The following is a 20,734-nucleotide window of genomic DNA, read 5'->3' as shown; positions in this document are numbered from 1 at the left end:
GACCACGATTTGATGTCGCACCGGCAAGCGTTCTTCCCAGCACCGATGCGTCACGCGTAAATACAGAAGAAATGAAAGTTTAATGCACTGTATATTGTCATCTATTCTGCTACCGTGGCTTGTCATCAAAACCTCAGGTGTTATCCAGAGTAGTGCGACTCCAATGCTATCATGTTATCCGCCTGAAGCATTCGCTCTCCACTCGGTCTGACGAACGCACAACATCAAGGATCGTCGCAAGCTAGAAAAAAAACAACAGTTTCACCGCGAGAGCGAAGCAATGAATGCGATAGCAGCAAATTAGAATGTTATCTGAACAACGGCTAGCAGCTCACTCTTTTAGGAAACGCGACCGCTGTAGCAAGCGAAGTGACCTGTCTATGGCTTCAATAACGGAAACTTTACAATCAGAGCACAACGCGTACAAATGTATGAACGGCCTGCTGACCCCTCTGAAGACACAGCGTGCGCGACCGCGGGTGACCACACTCGGTGGTACAAAGCACGCATTCCTTGCCGCACTCACGCAACCCCCCCTCCCCTTTCGTCTCCCATCTCCATGCATATTTTGCACGGAGGAGACGGCTGGTACGTGTCATCCCTGCTTGAGCCCCATTCGTCGGTAATCTCGCACGCTTTAACTCGGACGTAGAACGTGAATCATTTGCCTGGAGTGTCGCATCCATATAGTTGCTCTTGCAAAGCAACAACAAAACAGCTGCGGTCTAAGGTCCCATGAAAGCACGGTGACCACCTGAATTACGGCATATTTGTTTATGGTGGCCACGTTTTTTGTTTTGCGACATCGCGCCCCGTAATGATCAAGCGCGACTTGGGCTGGTGTCGTGAATTTTTGCGGCCGCTGTTCATTGGTTTAACAGAAGTCTTGTAATTCGGCTTGATGATGATGATGATGCAAACTTTATTTGGGTCCTTTGTCGCAAAATATTCACATAATGAGCTAGGCGCGGTGCGGCTCGTAACTGCGCGCAGCTTAAAAAAATACTGGTCGACAGTTTAAAACTTGTTGCAGCGATGTCCTCACCGACACAAAAAAGGAAAAAAAAAAAGAACAGAAAGAAAAAAAAAACTTTCACTGGCGGTAAATGCGCCTGTTAGTTACGATTACTCTTGCCTGGATATTTATTGTATTCTTCACAGAATCCATAACAGCATCTTTGCAGCTCAGGATAACAGTGTGTGAGCTCTCGTATATACGCCAACAAGCGGCGGCGACAATTTTTTCACGCTGATCGGGATGGCTTGCAAGATACCATCCATATCGGCGACATCCACTTCCACAACGATCGCTTGCAACAGGGGCGTGGCCACGGAGGTGGGGGTGGGGGGTGCTCAACCATACTTTTATCTTCGCGCGTACGGTTGTATGTGTACGTGTATATATACAGATGCAAACTTGAAAAATATCAAAATATTTTAAGCCCCCCTCACCCACCCTTCTGGCTAAGCCAATGGCTTGCACGATAACTGCGAGCTTGTTCCATCTGTACTCGGGGACAACTCTCTGCGGCAGTGGAGCGAAAGATACGGAGGGGCGGGGGGAGGGGCGGAGCTAACTGTGCTGTGTTACTGCGACATAGTTCCCAATAAAGTGGTTTCGGTTTCAGTTTCGGCGTGACAGATACGCATTTGCTACAGCTCATTTTTTCGCATGTGCTCCATGGCTGAGTGCGTCGAACCCCGATGACTGGGCATGCAGCCATATTGACGACTCTGTCCCTCCGCTTCACTTGCTTCTAACCAGGGTGCCATTGAGAATCTCCGCCTTGAGTGGTGCAACAGCAGGCTCGCTTACGCCGGTAAGCTGGCTAACCGAACGAAATGCGGAAACGACGGAGAGTCCCGGTTGCGTCAGTCCCACTAGGGCGTACACGTTGCAGACCACTTGCTTCGTTCGTTTTAACAGCTTATGTTTCTCAAGCTTGTTGAAAATGCTATGCGGCGATTGAAGTGACCAGCTACCGGAGGAAAACGGCGCCGCCGACAAGGAGGCTATGTTTTTTTTTCTTTTTTCTGAAGGGAACTTATGTGACGTCATTGAAGAACGCCGCAAAAAAAAAAAAAAAAAAAAAAAAACTTGAAAAAAAAAATAACGCTGTTTCGCATCATCTGGCTAATAATTTTGGGGCATTACCAATTTGAATGGAGCGAGCAAATAAGAACTGTATTTTTTAAATGCTTAGGCTACACACAACAAATTATTTTTTTGTGGAACTATTCCAGCTGCACAGCGAAACTATCGAAAGGACGTGTTTCGGCTCTGATAGCCTTCACTGCCTTGCCACAGAAAGTTGTCCCCCAGTTAAGTGCTAGCGCCTGTACGACTAATGCGTGTTACTTGACACGCAGCGACAACAAAGACCACCCCCCCCCCCCCCCCCCCCCCCCACCCCACCCCATCTGGCGCTAACGCACCGCACGCGCGGCGCAAGATATGGAACTTTACTGCGGAGTGGAAGTGCACCAGTCGGATGATCTCCCACTCCGCCACTTCGAAGGCGAGGAGGGCATCGAGGCGCATCCTTTCACCGCAGTTGCAGCGCCGGCCGCGCAGTTTCAAAATTGCATTCACAAAATCTCATGAAGCTTTCCCGCGACTTTCGTTCTTTTTTAATAAAGTTGCAGTGGATTTTGCCTGATAAGCGAGCACGAATTCCCTGAGCTTTCCATGAGTATTTCCAGACTATCCAAAATGCCTGGGAATTCCGCGTTTTCCCGCTTGGTAGACAGCTTGCAAATTATTGGGTTGGAACCTTACTGAACACGTGCCTGGGCATTGCTATATTTTGCTGTTTAATTAGATAAATTGTTGTGTAATAAACATTTGGTCATTTTTACGCTATTAAAAATGTGATCTGAAAATTTCACAAATTTCTCAAATGAATTTCAATGATACACTTGTTAGGGTTTGACGCCCCCAAAACCACGATGATTGAGGGGTGCTGTAGTGGAGAGCTCCAGAAATTTCGACCACCTGGGGTTATTTAACGTGCACCTAAATCTAAGAGGACGGACGTCTAGCATTATCGCCTCCACTGAAAATGCGGCCACCACAGTCGGGATCGGATCCCGCGACCTTCGGTTCAGCAGTCGAGCACCATAACGACTAGACCACCACGGCGGGTAAATGAATTTGAATGAGATAAGTTTCCTATTTTAGAGGTTTCCTTAGATTCTATGTTATATTTTATTCTTGCAATGTAGCTTCACTCCCAATATTATCAATATATAAACTGCGATATCATCTGTACAATTCAATGTTTTCACGTGATAAGGCTGTCACATACTAAAGCGTAAATAAGATATTACAACTTCTTTTCCCTTCATACTTTGAAATTTGCGTGCTCATGTGGCCAGTTTTTATCACATTTATTGCATTCAAGTAGAAGAGATCAATAGATGACGAGCCAGAGTATGTGCTTTACCGAAGAGTGTCACGTAGATGAAGTCTTGAGTGCTGATGAGGAAAGCGTAATCTTCGATGAACTATTGTCGAAACTCCTTTTCCTTCTGGCATAGCAGACAGGATAGAGAACATGGCCCACCCAGAACTCCCTTGCAGTTTTTTCATAGGCAATCTGCAAGAGAAAGACGCGTACGAAGATTGGAGTGCTACTAAAGGCACCGCCTCGATAACGTTCGCAACCTTAAGTCCTGCTTGAGTAATTTTCGATTTCCTCGGAACTACCACAGTTGCATTCAAAAGAGGCGCAGAAACAGGACAAAACATAGTACATCAATTAAATATAGCCATTGTGTTTAGGCGTCACCACGATCATGAGGGTAAAGAAGATAGCACAGTTGTATTTTGTACTGCTGCATAAAATCAAAAATTTTTCTTCAGTGTGTGACGATTTTCCACTTCCAAATAATTTCCTTCCTAGCAAATTATCAGAAGGGCTGGGGTTAAAGCATTATCGTGAGGGCATGGGTAGCTTTATGGAAAACGTATACAATAAATGTTGGCAGCATTGACTCACATGAAATATGAATATCACGAGACCCTGCAGAGAGCTGCTTACGACGAACAGATACTCGAAAAGACGACCCCACTCCTTTGATACTGCTTCTATGAGACTCAGGTATGCAAAAATCCATGTCAGTCCTGTGAGAAAGAGAAGAGGCGTAAATGTGAGACAAATCAGGCGAAATGGCACCACTTTGTGAAAGTGGTTACAGCGTAAAAAAACTTTGGCACATGTGAGTATGTAGGGCTATCGTAAATGTGCTATCGAACGTGTTTCACAAGTGGCAAATGAGGACCTTTTCTTCCCATAACATAATTTCCCTTATTTTTGAATCTCAATGCACGACAAATGGGACACCCTTTGCAGAACCATTTACTTACGGGATGATGAGGTCACCATCCCTAGCAAGGGCTCGAAGCAACAGATAGGTTGTAATAGGTCTTTATAGGCTATACACAAGCAATCTGATCATCTAAGAACACACAGACCCTAAGTTTGGTGCTGCAACTTTTAAAACGCTCTCTACATATGATGTACGTTAAATGTTGTAATAAAGCCATGTGTACTTGTACATTGCTTTCGAAGAGAGATCCGCCACACTAGAAAGGTATTACACAAATACTTCGAGAAGGACAAAGGTAACACAAGTCTTGTTGATGTAACTCTGCTGCACACATGGTCAATTGAAGACAAGGCGAAGTCACGGTATGTACCAATTGGCAGCAACAGTCGCACAATTGGATCCATCCAGAAGGGAAGGGATAATTGGTGTTGTTAACATCCATGCAATAGAAAAATAAGATAAATATTAGGGGAGCGCAGATTGAAGCATGTCACCAATGTTCTTCACATTTTAAGGAAAACAAAATGGGTTTCCTCATGCAAAGAGGTAAGCGGGAGCTTTTGGACAGACTGAACTACAGCAATACACACTGTACACTGATAGCAGCGAACAGAGTGTCTGCCGTCGATAAACTGACCTGCGGCAAGGCGTGTCGGCATTTATACATGCGGCATCGAACATTCGAGCCTTATCGCTGGTGGCCGCGTTAGTTCCAGAATGAACTCAACTGTTCGCGTTTGCGCGCTCAAGCCTATAAAAAGATTTTTAAATAACCTGGAAGGTTCTCAGCCATTCGGGCGCGGCTTGCGAAAGACAGCGATTACACGTGCAACGGACCAGTTACATAAAAGTAGCAAAAGAGCCCCGCGACGGTGTTCTAGTGGTTATGGCGCGCGACTGCTGACACGAAGGTCGCGGGATCGAATCCCGACCGCGGCGGCTGCATTTTCGGTGGAGGCGAAAATGTTTGAGGCCCATGTACTTAGATTTAGGTGCACGTTGAAGAATCCAGGTGGTCGAAATTTCCGGAGCCCTCCACTACGGCGTCTCTCATAATCATATCGTGGTTTTGGGACGTTAAGCCCTAGATATTATTACTAAACATAGCAAAAGAAGCGCGTGCGGCAATACCAACGGCTAATGTGCGCAGCGCATTGGCAAAACTAATGGCGGTACGTGCTGTGCTTCAAGATGAGAGGAGGTCCTAGTTGCACATGTGCGGACTTGTCTATTATGCGTATTTACATAAGCAAAGCTGAGTACGTTTTCCGCGTCATAGTACACGCAAACTGCGCTTGCAAACAGTGAACACACTGTTTGCAGAAGTCACCAACCGCCATTAGTGGGGCTAACCGCATCGCAGAAAGGCTGGCTTTGCAATTGTGAAAAGGGTCTATTGCGCGCTAAAACGAAGCACCTCACGGCATCCACAGCAATTCGGTTTCAACCCGTCCAACCCATAATTTTTATTAATAGGTAGAAAAATAATTTTCTAATGCTTTTTGCATTATTACCACCTAAAGAGCACGACATTAATGTATTCTGAGCACCCCATTTGTATACAGTCAAACTCCAATATATAAAACTCGTAAAAAAAAAGGAATTCGGTATATCACATAATTCAACCTATTAATGAGAACCAACAGACAATCAAGCCAAGGAAAGTGTACGGGACGTTATTTGTATTAATTGCGAGATAAATGCTAAGAAATTAAAGTGGACGAAAAGACAACTTACCGCGGAGAGGAACCCAACCTGCAACCTTCAAATAACGCGTCCAATGCTCTACCAATTGAGCTACGGCGGCTGTTGTCCTCCCGTACACTTTTTGGGGTATGTCTGTGCATTTAAGCCTGGGAGTGTTAATCAGCACCGCTCGTAGCCATGACGACGAGTGTGGAACACACTTTTTAATCCAGCTGGCGTAACACTCCCAGGTTTAAATGTACAGACATACGCAAAAAAGTGTACGCGAGGACAACAGCTGCCGCAGCTCAATTGGTAGAGCATCTGATTGCCCTTCTGTCGTAATTACGGTTCTTTCGATAATTCAATGTAAAGTTTTTTTTTAAATGTACCCTATTTTCCGTGCGCAAGTTTACTTCGCGGCAATGCTTGACAATAATGCAAGAAAGGCGGCTTCATGGCAATAAGCAAATTTGTTTTTTTATTTTTACTTTTTGTTTTTCCGAGGTTTCTAGTTAGGGGTGTGAGTCGTATGCGGGGACGGACAATACGGTATCGATGTAAACAGCACCTGAACATCTTCATACATAGCAGTGTATACTTCTCATGAGCCGGAAATTTAGTCTGCCTTGGCGTTGACCCTGTCCTTCAACATTGTACTCGGCGTGCTTTTTAGGATGCTGCACACAGCGGGAACCTCACACTTCTTTGCTCCACGTTTGACTTTATTGATTACGTCAAGCTTTGCGGAGAACGGCACGTTCTTCTGTTTGACGGCAGCCATCGTGTTACGAGAGGGAGCGGAAAGTCATGGAAAAGCGAACAGCGACCGTGCCAACGGACCGACGAGCGCGACGGACGAAACTAAAACGGAAACGAAAAACATTTCGTTCCGACACCCTGCTTAAAAGGCATCTTCTCTCCGACATTCGTCGAAAAAACTCAAAGGGTCTCTGATGGATTAGACTGAAATTAGAAAGGCGATCGCCATTTTCTTTTTCTTCAGTCGATGGGCCTGTCCTGCCCCACCCCCCTGCGAAAGCTTTTTGCACCTAACGTGGCCTTGCCCCACCTCCAGGATCGGAGGCGTTGCAAGCTTTCTGCACTTCACCAAGTTTTGCACGGCATCCGTGATCGGCCCACCGATCACGGAGGCAGTGCAAAGCAAGGATGTCATGTGATGACGTCATCACGTGATGATATATTGCAGCACTCATATTGACTCCACCGACGCGGGACGCGGACGGTCAATTTTCGCGTTTGATGAGGTATTTAAGGCTTTCGCCTTAAAAATTATACCGAACCTATAGAGTTCACGTTATCAAAACTTGTAGATTTCGCGTTCTACAAGATATATCACTCAGGTAAATTTCCTGTTTGTGACACCATTTTTCTCGTTTTTACCGAAAATTTGGAGCCGGCGAGGACGTACAAGAAAAGCACAGACTTCGGTGTAAAGCGCGAACGGCGGATCGGAGCCAACGGCCTTGAACAGGCGAGCTTCGTCGGAGAGCGCGACGCACGCGTCTTTTCTTCTCCGCAAGCGGGCTGTCGCGACAGAGGACGGTCAGTGCTGTGCCCGATTCCGTGACTTTATTATGACGCTCGAGCGAGCGCAGTTTCGCCTCCTCAAGAGTCCTTACACCGTCATAGAAACTATGCCATACAAACACTAATGCACCATGAGTGCACCAAAATGTTGTTAAACAGCCAGCGTCGAAATCCGCAGGCAACGAGTGAATTCGACCAGGCAGACAAGCGGCTTGCAGCATTTCTTGATTGCTGTGCTCAGTGCATGCAGCCACTGCGGTTTCACAAATATCAAGGTGCAAGATATGATGACTCATCTTAACGCCGCTCCTGCACGAATCTCTCGCTGATCAGACACTCCAAGTGCAGATACTACGTGCGATGGCTTCGTTAAAACCAAATGCAGTTTCAATTCCCTTCGCTGAATCAAAAAGTTGCGCGTTTACGAGGGCAAAACGACACTGCTTCACATTCGTTCTGACCACTTGTTGGATGCTAAAGCACTAGGCTTGTGCGAATAGTACATTTTAGGTTCGAAGCGAATTCGTAGGGAATAGGGATTTGGTCGAATAATTTCGAATCAAATTCGAATAATACATATGACGTATTGTAAAAAAATGAGCACATTTGTCATGACCCAACTAACCTGCACAATATTTTTTTCAAAAATTGAAACAAGGCATGTGCAAATGTCCCTCTTTTTGGCTCAAAGGGAAGTGAAAGCAACTTTGAGTAGTAGAAGTATTTGACTTTCGGTAGAATGCAAGTGATAACCTGTAAAATACGTTACGTTATAAAATTTACTTTACTTAGAACATATAAGCCAGTATAATGAGCTTTTAAACGTGAAGAACGATGAATCGATGTGAGGGTAATTTGTTCATTTAACCTTGAAGTGGAGCTTCGCGGCAATGCGGATTTTTTTTGGAAAGGTGCATTCACGGTATATCAGGCGTTCACTGCAGTGAAACCATCTTTACAGTAGCTTACATGCGGTTTATATATGCTGATTCCTTCATTTCAAATCATTTAAATTCGTTTCCAAGCAAATTCGAATACTGTAATATTCGTTCGAATATTCGAACTTCTCCGTTATTCTCACAAGCCTATAAAACACCCTCCACGTTACACCTTGGTTCACAGGACGCAGTTTGAGAACACATTGTCTAGAGGCCCGAATCCTCAGCAGGTAGACAAACGCGTACCAAAATTCAGAAAAAAAGGAACTTTGTCCTTCACTTTTCAACTAATAACGAAACAATTTCTGCTCGCAGAATTTCAAAATGAGCATAACCAGAACAAACTTGCTTAGTATTCACTCTTCCGAAATGATTTTACGACTTACAGTAAAAAAAGAATTAGGGGTCTGTGAATATCCCAAATTTCAGATATGAGTACAATATTGTGCTTTTCGAAGCATATTTGATTAGAAAAAAGCATATTCGGTTTTCCCGACCATGGCCGAATATGCGAGTGAAGAGACGAATATTGGAACATATTTGAATATTCGATCAAGGAATGCATTGTGAGTGCTACACATACTTATTTTTATAGTGAGGCATCGCTAATGTGAACCCCTTCTAAACCTAGTGCAGTGAAAGCATAATTGCCATGAATCACCAATTGAGACTCCATAGAGGTTAATGTCATTGCTGTCGTAGTGGCTTGTCCAACACCCGATATGAGTAACGCTTAGCGCGAACAATGATCGCGATTTGTTGCATAAACGTTAACTGCGCCCCTGAACTTGCGGCGTGGCCAACGCCACAGTGTCCCGCACGAGGCCTTCCGTCTATTCGGAACCTGCAGAAAAGGCCTATCAGCGACTCCGACTTCGGCGCCGGAGGCTGCGACGGTGCGTTACGGATAAGCACCGCAAAGCTCGAAAAGCGTGATGACGGCCGTATCACGATAAAAATCTTAAGCCGCCTGCTTGGCAGCATGTGCGGTACAGCTCTGCTGTAAGCTTACTGCACACCTTTAATAAACCTGAATTCAAATACCCCGTGCCACCATTCGCTGCCGCCTCCTTTCTTGTGCGGGACAGTAAAACGTGCGTCGCTAGCACATAGGAAAGTACCCCGCCATTGCCGCCGCGTTCACCCAACAAGATACTCACTGCACCTGTGGCATCTGTGCACGGAAAGAAGAGCAATCGGTACGAAGAACATTGAAACGGCAAGCGCATGCGCATGGCAGTGAAGGCGTGAACAAGCAACGCGCTGCACACAGTTAGAGGATCCGCTCCACGCAGTAGTAGGCACAGCATTTGAACGGCACTGGCGTTCGCTCGTAGCAGATCGCTGAACATTGCACGCAACACACGCATGGGTATAAGCGATAAGAGTCATTCGTCCTCGCAGCTGTCACTTCGGTGCTTTGTGTGCTCCTTGTCGCAGTTTTGGAATGTTGTTCGGACTTTGGCATCGCCACTGCGCACTACCGCGTGGACATGTTAGCACATGTTAGAGAAAAGAAGAGGCCTTGTAGTGGGTACTTCTGATTAATATTTATAGCGGCATCGCGTTTATTTCTTTAGTGCCAGCGCACATGAGTAGGTGCCATTTAGGACTTCGCGGTTACTGCATACTACCGTTCAGTGCATAGTTGTGCTGCATTCCCAGCAACTGGCGATGTTTCCTGTAATCATTCAAATATACACACGAAGCACGCATTAACTTTATGCTCCGTTTTCAGCCTTATCTCTTGCATGCCCGTGCAACCGGAACCATTTTTTCCCCCCAACCTTCATTCTACGGCTCTATTCTACAACATATATTATACATTAGCGTTCTATAAGCACATACAATAAAAGAACCATGAGGAACGTTACCTAAACGATATTTAAATGCTTTGAAAATGAAAAGGCGATATGCGAGAGTAACATCGCATCTTGCCACCTCATTTCTTAGCGAATGAGTCTTCTTTACCACTTTCAGATGTGGCGTTACGGCAATTACAGTGTGCTTGCCTTGCGCACATGTCAAGCAGTTAATCTTTATGTATGGTAATTTTCAGTGAGTGCATTACCAAAAATATTGTTTAATAACTTGCGGTTTCATTCATTTATTTCAAAATACAATAATAGCTATTGTTACTTCATGTTTTACAACATTTTAACGATACACACATATTCGATATTCGAAGTGAGTTTTTTTTTGCCTAATTCATATTCTAAAATTTCAATATTTGCGCAAACCCCCCCAAAAAGTCATAGAGTGTGATACCAACCTAGGAGGAAGACGATGCAAATGGTGGCCCGGAGCTGTGCCTTGGCCAGCGCCACTTGGCTCTGAGTGCTGCGCAGCCCTTTTTGGCGGCGGCAGTAGATGCTAAACACGATCACACAGAACACTATAACGTTGGCCACCAAGATCGCCCCCACAGGCAGCAGGAAGCTGTAGAACAGGACCTCGCCGTCAAGCCAGCACCTGCTCATGGTGGCCCATGCATGGAGAAAGGCCCAAGGTAAGCATATAATTCGAGCACCAAGCTAGCTGTCACCTTTGTAGTTTTAATTAGGATACCTAATTTCTTAAGCATTAAAATCACAAATCAGAAAAAGCCAGGGTAAGGAGGCGTTTGAAATGCGCCCCTCTCAATGCGTTTACATAAATCAGAGGAACTTCTTTATTGACCCCGATACTTACAAGTCTTTCCGTTTGTAGTAGTGCATCGGGTTCACTATGAGGACGCATAGTATTACCAGCATTGGAGCACCTAAAAAAAAAGAAAATGGGGGAAAATATGACTTGGGGTGTTTCAGCATATGTGGCATCTAACATAACAGAGTGTACATTTTTTTTCACCAAATGCTATACACCTATGTAGCGACCAAAGTAACCACAACATAGTCATTTTTAATGCACTCTGTTTAACAAAGCAATGTGGCAGGCTCCAGACTCAGCTGCAGTTACACAATAAGAAATGGATAATGATTCGCAGCTTTGCCCAGTTCCTTGCAGTATAAAATTTGGGGATCATTTTGTATAAATGCAAAATGATTGGAAATCAAAATTTTTCCATGCCCAAGCTAGAGGGACAAGCCACCATATTTGACAAACGTCATACATATGATCCCTTCCATAAAAAAAACTAGAACTTTGTTTTAATTGTCCTTGCGTAATAAAAATGGATAAGCTGATGAACATGCAGGATAGGTGCTCATTCTGAGAAATAAAGCTTATTGCATTCATTGTCATAAAGACAATTGCACCTGCTTCAACACTGCAGCATACCCTCGCTTTTGTGGAACCAAGATTTGAACTACATAATGACATTAGTTTTTACATAATATGTGACTGTAAGAAGCGAAAAGTTCAGTTTTCAGCTTGGTTGTCACATGTTTTGTTTAATGATGCAGTTTGTAGTGCAACTTACTTTTCTACATTAAAACATTAAGTTACATTTCAGCTATCATTAGCTTAATTCAGTTTCACTGCCGTCTATTTCCTACACCTTTTTTTTGCCTTGGCATCAGTCATACTGAATGATGAAGTAGGCTGCACATAAATTGATCAACTTTGTCAAGCTGTTTCTATAGGCATGTAGTGTGTTCAGAACAGGAAGAGCATTACTTTTCCTGTCACCTTAGGATGCTTTCGGTGAACCACCAGTACATACATAGAAATTTATTCTTGCTGGACAAGCTTCAGAAGTATGAAAAATATATAATGAGCACGAAGTAAATAATAATGTCCATGGTACACTATAATAATAGTGTCCATGGTAAATAATAATGTCCAGAAGGTAAAAGGCCTCTAAACAACCTTCAATATTTGTTAACATTTCAAGTAACAAGCGCACCGAGTTCACAATGCCGTCATAATCAAAAGTGCCAAACACGGCGCTACGTGCCGTGGGTGTGCCACAAAAAAAAGTCACAGTTTCGCCGCAAGGGCGAAGCAATGAATGCGATAGCAAGAAACTAATGCTGTACGAAGTGAGGTTCGCCAATGGATACTCTCAGTTTGAACAGCGCTCCTGTTGCAAAGGCGGCCAAAGCAGCGAAGGAAACGAGTGCTTCAAGTGTCGAGCTGTGACACTTGATAGTTCGCGCTCATCTTCTGTTTGTTCGTTTAGCGGCGTCCCTTGAGCTCGAGTGACTTTCGTACGCTCCGTAACATGAGCGCGGACATCACGGTGAAAGCGTGAAACATCCCTCTTCCCCTCAGCACGAGAAAACCGCGCGAGCAGACAGCGGAAGGGCAAGGTTCTCTCTGCGCAAATATAAGAAGAATCGAGCGAGCTCACCGACGACTTTTAAATCCGCCCGTCGCGCTCCTAGCGTCATCTCGCTGGTAATGAAGAAACGCTTATAAGCGCCTAGCGTCCGTCCAGCGGTAGAGTCCGTCCAGCGGTAAAGGGTGTGTAAATAACGCTCGCCGTTAGCTACGTAGAGGGTCTGCGTTTCGTGGCGTAGTGGTTAGCGCCACTCGCTGAGGAGCAAGACGTCCCTGGTTCGATTCCGCGCTTCGGAAGCATTTTTATGAATTATTTTTCTTTGGGGCTTTTATATATATATATATATACATACTTATACATATACGGTGCATGACGGCGGCGACGGCGACGGCAAAGTTCAGCCGAGTCGGTCCATATAATTGCTATCGCAATAAAAAGAAAACAATCCAGTGCTCATCTCCGGGCCTTTGCGGTATACCCATGGCTTGGAGTGACGTCTGCTGCTGATGACATCACAAGAATCTGTCTGCTAGCAGGTATACACGCTCTCTGTTCTTCCTCCTCGCACGGCGAGGAGTGCTCCAGAGAGGAGGAGAGACGAGCCAACAAACGGAGCAAAGCGAAGGAAACAGCGAAACAATTGAGGGCCTTTGTTTGATCATCCAATGCGCGTAACTCCGCTTTACGGCAGCAATTCGAAAAAAAATTGTCGTGGCTGTGCGTTCGTTGTAGACTCGTGAACAGAGCAACACCACAACTAAACTTTGACCTCTAGGTGGTCTAGGGGCCCTTAAGACCTGAAATGGGTTCTGAACCACTTTTCTAAGTAATCATCGAATAACATCAGTATCGGAGCTTATTGCCTCACGAATTTATTGTCGCAAACATTTTTCGAATTCAGCAAGAACGAGCGGAGTTACAGGGATTTGTCGCGCGATTTGCGCGCTTCCTCTCTTCCCTCGCCCCTAAGAGCGCGATGGAAGCTACACAAGGAGGGATGGCACGGGGGGAAAATGTTACGTCAGTGCACGTCATGACCGTGAGCGCACATAATGAAACGCGATCGCTCTGTACCGTCGTGATTTCCGTGTACGGGTGTGGCTATACTGTGTAATGTTAGCAGACTTTGGTCCTTGGTGCCGGAACGTGGCAGCACCCCGCAGCAAGAAGCGCATCCAAACGCCGCTCTTAATTTGTGTCGGCTATTGGCCAATATACACGAGAGTTCGACGGAATACCGTCTGGTCAGGTAAATGCATTGTTGAAAGACAGGTCGCTGACCAATGCCAAAACAAAACAAAATGACGTTTGAGGATACCTACGGTTTCCTTGTTTACAATGGAATCAAATGAAATTCAAGTTTCCATTGTGAACAAGGGATCCGTGCGGATCCCGAAACTTCATTGTGTTTTGTTTTGACATTGGTCAGCGACCTGTTTTTCAACTATTGGCCAATAACAAGCTGCTTGTTCATCGACGTCAAACTGCAGGTGCCGGCAGCTCCAATATGAATGAGCGCAGGCCTCTGTATGAAAAGAGGCTCCTGAGAAAATTCATGCTCGGCTTCTAAACTTTCCTAGCCGAGTTATTACTAGCAGTGTCTGCTTTACACAGGATGTATTTTCTCATGAAGCCCGATGGGTGGTTTACGATCCCTTTGAGTTCCTGAATGACATTACTTTGGCCCGAGCTGACACAGACAAAAATATTAGTCGCATTTGACCCGGTGGTGTCGCTAACGAGGACTTCTGAAGTGAGCAAATTTAGGGTGATAATAAAGAATTAACATGCAATTTAAGAACTCTAATCTGCATTCAATGCTAATAAAACGTAAACATGAGTGTACTAATGTACTATGTGCTTGAATTTGTTGCTGTGTTTCAGAACATTGCAACTGACAATAGCGACATGGCGCCTGTCATGTCAAAGCCGTTGCCATTATGAATCGAATTCGATAAAGTGCAACTAGAATATAATAGGAGATTTGTTAAAATTAATGTATAAAATAATACCTAAATGATAGACGTTATCTCAATAGTTTACTGCACTGAGCAAGCTTTGGCGTCGACAGCAAGCATTTCTCAGTCGAATGAATTCGGGCGAATGCATCCGGTGACGAATGGCATTAAGGCGAATGCCGATTGATGTGCCTGTGTTGCAGGCGTACAAGACAGAACGAAATATGCAGACAAGACTATGTAATATCACAATGAAAGATTAGATTAGATGAAAGAGTAAGACAGAAGTTAAAAAATACGCCAGATTCCACACATTCTGGAAATCACTTTCATGGGCAGCAGTCATTGAGTAGGAGCCTATGCCGTGTTTTTTCCTTTGTGCAAACTGAGTTGTTGTCCACATATCGTGGGCTTGCCAGGCACAACAACTACACTGGCGTGTAAAGGGTGGCTCATAGTCCGACGTAACGTCGACACTCACATTAGGGCAGAGTGCGTCAGATTTATCGCCACTAAGTGCACGATACGGGGCTCTAATGTGCATATCATAAGCAGCTGTTGTCGGTGTATTCGAGCAATGCTTGACTATAGCTTGCGGAGTCACAGTTGTACATGTAATGTTTATTACATTCTTATACAAGCGGATAGCCAACACTGCAACCGCAATTGGCATTGTCTCAACGCGATGCCTATATAGGGTCGTTTACGAAGCGGCTTGAGTCACTGGTGTGACTCTGTGGTGGAACATTTGAAGGCCACGCAGAATGCCCGGATTCGATTCCGGCTCAAGCCGCGATTTTAATTATTACAGCGAAGCTGTACACCTCTCGTTGGTCTGAAAATGTCGTGACGTCAGCAGCAAAGTTCTATAGCGCGTATGTGCCACAGAAATTGGGCAAATCCCACTACACACCCCAGACGCTCGCGTGTTCCTCTGCTAGCCGATGCACGCGCTCTTGGCGTTTTCGCCTCGGACGCTGAGGAAGGGCATTCGGAGAGGTGGATAGACGAAGCCGACGAACCCGGCGAAGCGAAGGAAAGAGAGAAACGAGCAAACGCGTGTAACTCCGCTAGCGTTCGCTGTAGATTCGTGCACAACTGCAACTCCACAACAAAATTTCGATCACTGGGTCCTTTAGAGGCCCTTTAACAATTGAAGGCAAACGGCATACATTTCTTTGAAATCAGGCATACAACAGCTCAGTATTCGTTTCAATAAAGAAAACCACAAAAACAGGCGCCTGTGAACAATGGGAACACCCTCCCACGCGTTCCCGGTAAAGATTAGGTTGCAGATGCTTCGCACTTCTCACGAGGGCTTCGAATGACGTAAAACGGCCTTTCCTTTCCCCTGCGCGTGTTTCGCGCTTTCATATATAAAAGAGAGACCGGTCTAGCAACTCATTCTGTTCATTTTAAGACTGCCATGGGTAGACCACGGAAATTAAAAACATTAGAAGAGCAACGTGAATACAATGCTCGACGAAAGGAACAAATTCGTCTTGCTGAAAATTGTCGCGGGACCAATCACGGTCTACCACAGCGACCACAAAGTGATTATCAATGCGATTACTCTAAACTAATAAAACATACCCCGCCCATCAGTATGTGTGGTGTTTGATACAACTTCGCTGGACATTCACGTTCACAGGGCGGGTGGAGGTCAATTTTTTGATTCCATCGGGATTTTGCACCCATTGACAACGCCACCGACGCCGGCACCCCATTTTCCGCTACACGAGCCCCTTCACGTTATCGAGTTAAGATTTCAAAACTCCGGGTTGATATGGACTATGAGTCACCTGGCGTGCATACCCGCTTACCACCGGCAGCAACATGCGGGTATGTGCCACACGTGACTGGTGGAAAGGGTTGCGCGACGTACTTGACACAGAAGTGGCGTTATTGTTGTCATGATCCGCGAAATGTGCTCGTCATACACTCATGTTCTCCTCTGCCAATTTCGGTATCTACCATGTTAAGGAGACGAACACGAGAGCGTTAATACGTAGGCAGCTAGATAGATAGATAGATAGATAGATAGATAGATAGATAGATAGATAGATAGATAGATAGATAGATAGATAGATAGATAGATAGATAGATAGATAGATAGATAGATAGATAGATAGATAGATAGATAGATAGATAGATAGACATGGTCAAAGTGCATTTGGTTTGCCAAGAAATAGCTACCACAACAGGCAAGACAAAATACCGTAAACGAACATTTACAAATGATGTACAGATACATTTCGAGCACCTCTTATCTGCACTGGCAGCAGTCATTACGACTATAGGCCTTTTAATTGTAGGTGCCGCCACTTTAAGATCACACGATCATCTATCATCGGCAGCTCTACCTGCCTGTGGGAGAGCGCTGTGGGCTGCACAGCGCTATCTCATATACAGGACGTGTTGTTGGCAAGGGATCGCATCTTTTTTCATGTTCCTGAGAGACCTAAAGAATGTTTCTCTATTAGCAAAAAGCTGAGATTGTCACCAAGCTGTGAGCTTCCGTATGATCACAATATCAAGTGGCCACTGGCCTCAAGCCACTGCCCCAGCTCTGCCAATGATGCAAATGGTGGACAAGTGAAATTTGAATGGTGCCTATAAATAGCGAAGCGTGTTTACTCAAATGTATAACGCGCACTTTTTTTTTCAACGAAGCATGACGGAAAATTGCCTGCACGTCCCAATCGAGTATGAAACAGAGAACATGTTTACAGTGTTGGCAACAGCCCTTCGTCGCAGGGGTTAGATGCAGTGTCATCACCATCATAAAAGGTGACGGAGTACATTTCGTTGTGGGTTTACGTAGGTTAATTTTGAGCCCGATTGTGAGCTATGTGTATCGTGTCTATCCGCAATGGAGTGCCAATGTGATGCACTGCTTTGACTACGAATGCTCACGTAGAAAGGAAAGTTATTTTACATGCTGAAAATTGCTGTATCTCGTCATTTTTGCCTGGTCAAGGCCTGCGTTAGTGAGTAAAGTAAACAGCAGGAGGATAGTTTCGGCTGGATGTCGACCAAGAGAACAACTTTCTATGGGCCAAAAATGCAAATATACCTGCACCTTGAAGACAAGATTGCAGACTATCTTCAGCAATTCCGTTAGACAAACCTTGTGAAGGAAATGAGCATTGAATTGGCATGCAATCAAGGAATGTACAGAAGTGACTTAAAGGTTAGAGGAACTAAATCATGGTAGAAAAAAAATTTCCCATTCTAGGAAACCAAACTCCGCCTGTCTCTTTTTTTTTTCAGTTGTCAACGTAGGGGCCTGCCACAGCTTTATTTAAAAATCTTTTGACATTAAATTCATGTGCATCTTTATATTGAACAAGGAAGAATTGGATGTAAGTTACATTTTATGGTTTGTTACATTCTAGTAAACACAGTACGTGCTACTTGTCATTGTTGTATGTCTTAGATTGATATAGACCAAGGGTACTATGTGATGACTGTTGTATTCAGTTTCAATATTGCTTTGTGTTCTCTCTCCGAAGGGGGGAATCTGTTCTTTGTTATAAATGTATTGTTCAAGTTGAATAAACTTGTCTTTTGTGCGTCGGGATGGCTGGAGTTGGACTCCCTTCTTAGCTACTACAGTGACATCAAGTGGTTTCTCCAAGTGCTGTGCGAGTGCACTTCGCTGTTTAGGTAGCTAGTGGAGCTCTGAGGAATCAAGTTTTGGCCCTCTCATACCTTTGCGGTATGATTTCTTAAGCATTCATTGTGCAATAAGTTACTGTTCCTAATGCTTTCATATAGTAAGTATTGAACATATTGATCTGAGCATGTTGTGGTGCTATAGTGTAACAGGAAGTTCATTGCATCCACTTAATCAGTAACTCATATATGGCACAGCACAAAGGGTACCATAACCCTCGACCTTTTACAAACACTGACCCCATGCTCCGAAGGCGGCCTTGAGCACGAGGTTAGGCACATATGCTCCCAGAACACGGACGAATCGAAGGTACTGCAGCAGGGCCTCGACGAAAGTCCATGCGAACGACACGAGCAAGAAGTAGTGGAGTGCGGCACCCACGCACGTGCAGGACACCAGGCTGGCACTGTGCTTGGGAACCTTGGCCATCGCCACGAACGAGACAAGGGCTCCGACAAGCGCAAGGCAGAGGTTGAACAGGATCTGGTGGCCCGTACCTTTGCGCCACTTTCTGTGCATCGTCAAAACAAAGCAGGGTTGGTGTGAATCAGAATCTTTGTGCAGTTAATTGGGCCGTGAACTTGGGCAAGTGTATAGAAGAATAATATATCAGGTTGAGATTAGGCTAAACAAGGTGACTGCTTAGAAAGGAATTGTGGTAAAGCTAGGTATATCTGGCAAGAAAATAATTCTGCCAGAAGTTGTCCCATCATGAAGGTGACTTTAGGCAAGCATACACTAGTAGGTCTGTGGAGTGCATGAAAAATCAAAAGAGCGTTTTAGTATAAATGGTATTGCGCCATATGCGAAGGTGTTTGTGTAATAATAACGTATTGGATGATGGCATCGACATCTTCTGACACTAGGCCTGGTCCTGATTATAGCGTTCGTTTTCGCGATTGTTCTTGACAAAAAACAGTCTTAAAGGGCAATGCCCATTCTGGATTACACCGTGTACAAAAAATCACGCCATATCCACGAACTGAATGATGATTGAGGAGCTGGCTCGGAGATAATCGGGTAAACCGTGATCTGCGTGCAATTGCTCTGCTGTCATATAAAGAATTCACGCGTTGTTATAGTAGCGATTGTGGTCAGGTTGTTGTCGAACCACAAGCGGTCGCAGACCTTGCAGCTGTGGCCGAATGTGTGCTCGAGAAATCGCGCTTGAAGCGCGCGTCGGCGCCACCAACTTCAGGTAGCGACCGCTTTCGGCGCTTGGCCGCCGCATCCCGCGCCCGTACCTCTTCGAGGTTCTCTTGCCGCCGCTTCCGCGCTGCTTCGGCTTCGCGGGCTTGTATCTCGGGGTCCGCACGACGCTGACGTGTCTCTGCGGCCTCGCGAGCTCTCACGGCAGGGTCTTGGCGGTGAGCCCGCACTGCTGCTGCCTTGCGAGCCCTCCGCTCCGCCACCTTGTCTTCTTCGTTCATGTTATTAGTATCGAAGCGCACTGCCAGAGTGGAGCGAGCGCCGCATGCTACAGTTGGCTATGCTATCTGTGGTTTTGCCTGCGTTAATGGCATCATCAAGGCGCTCAAAGAACAAGAGGAAGAATACTTCTCTTTCGCGCGAGCGTGCGCATGCTACAGTTGGCTATGCTATCTGTGGTTTTGCCTGCGTTAATGGCATCATCAAGGCGCTCAAAGAACAAGAGGAAGAATACTTCTCATTCGCGCGAGCGTGCGCATGCTAGAGTTGGCTATGCTATATGTGGTTTTGCCTGCGTTAATATCATCATCAAGGCGGTCCAAGAACAAGAGGAAGAAGATTTCTCTTTCGCGCGAGCTGCGCCTGTAGCAGTCGCCTCTGGAACTAAGGTTACGCTTACGGCGCGTCAGCTTGAAGGGACTGTCTACTGTCCTTCATCGCTTTTCTGTTTTGTACCGCAATAGAAAGCGTGTACCGTCTGATGTGTCCAACCTTGCAGCGGTTTTTCTGGAAATTGAGTAGAAATTTTTAAAACAGAATTTTTCGATCTGCGCTCGGTCTTCTTCCACTGGCGTGAAGCATGCCCACAACACTGCTTGGTCGACGCGATGACGATTGTAGTGCCGGTAAAAATTAAAACCGAAAGCACATGTGATTTCTGTAGGATAACTTTATTTTAGCTGAACACTAATGTAATGAACATAAGAGTCGTTCTCAGCGCGCTAGCGGTTAAATGAAGCCTTATTATACGATTACAGAACACTTGTTTTGCTGTAATCGCAGTCTATGCGTTTATTTTAGCACTGCTGCCGCAATTCAAGCCAAGTCGATTCATGAAAAAAAGACAATAAGTGCGCTCCTTCCCAGCGCAGCACATGTGAGACATCCTAACAACATACAGCGGCACAGTACGACCAGCGCGGAGAGCCGCTTAGCG

General features: G+C 45.3%; 1 protein-coding gene across 1 annotated transcript in view; it reads right to left on the bottom strand.

Annotated features, from left to right (window-relative positions):
- LOC119393045 (adhesion G-protein coupled receptor G6) overlaps positions 1-20,734 on the bottom strand; it is an 80,927-nt gene that overhangs the window by 1,661 nt on the left and 58,532 nt on the right. Inside the window, exons 13-17 of the mRNA XM_037659894.2 lie at positions 18,609-18,880; positions 11,199-11,268; positions 10,780-10,979; positions 4,002-4,126; positions 3,447-3,599 (exon numbers count right to left, since the gene is read on the bottom strand). Coding sequence (XP_037515822.2) covers positions 3,456-3,599; positions 4,002-4,126; positions 10,780-10,979; positions 11,199-11,268; positions 18,609-18,880 — 811 coding nt within the window. The 3' untranslated portion in view covers positions 3,447-3,455. The remainder of the gene's footprint in view (positions 1-3,446; positions 3,600-4,001; positions 4,127-10,779; positions 10,980-11,198; positions 11,269-18,608; positions 18,881-20,734) is intronic.

This window comes from Rhipicephalus sanguineus, chromosome 1, assembly GCF_013339695.2.
Source record: "Rhipicephalus sanguineus isolate Rsan-2018 chromosome 1, BIME_Rsan_1.4, whole genome shotgun sequence".
Lineage (NCBI taxonomy): Eukaryota > Metazoa > Arthropoda > Arachnida > Ixodida > Ixodidae > Rhipicephalus > Rhipicephalus sanguineus.
The sequence above is the reverse complement of the archived record's forward strand: the minus strand, read 5'-3'. Positions and strand labels throughout refer to the sequence as shown.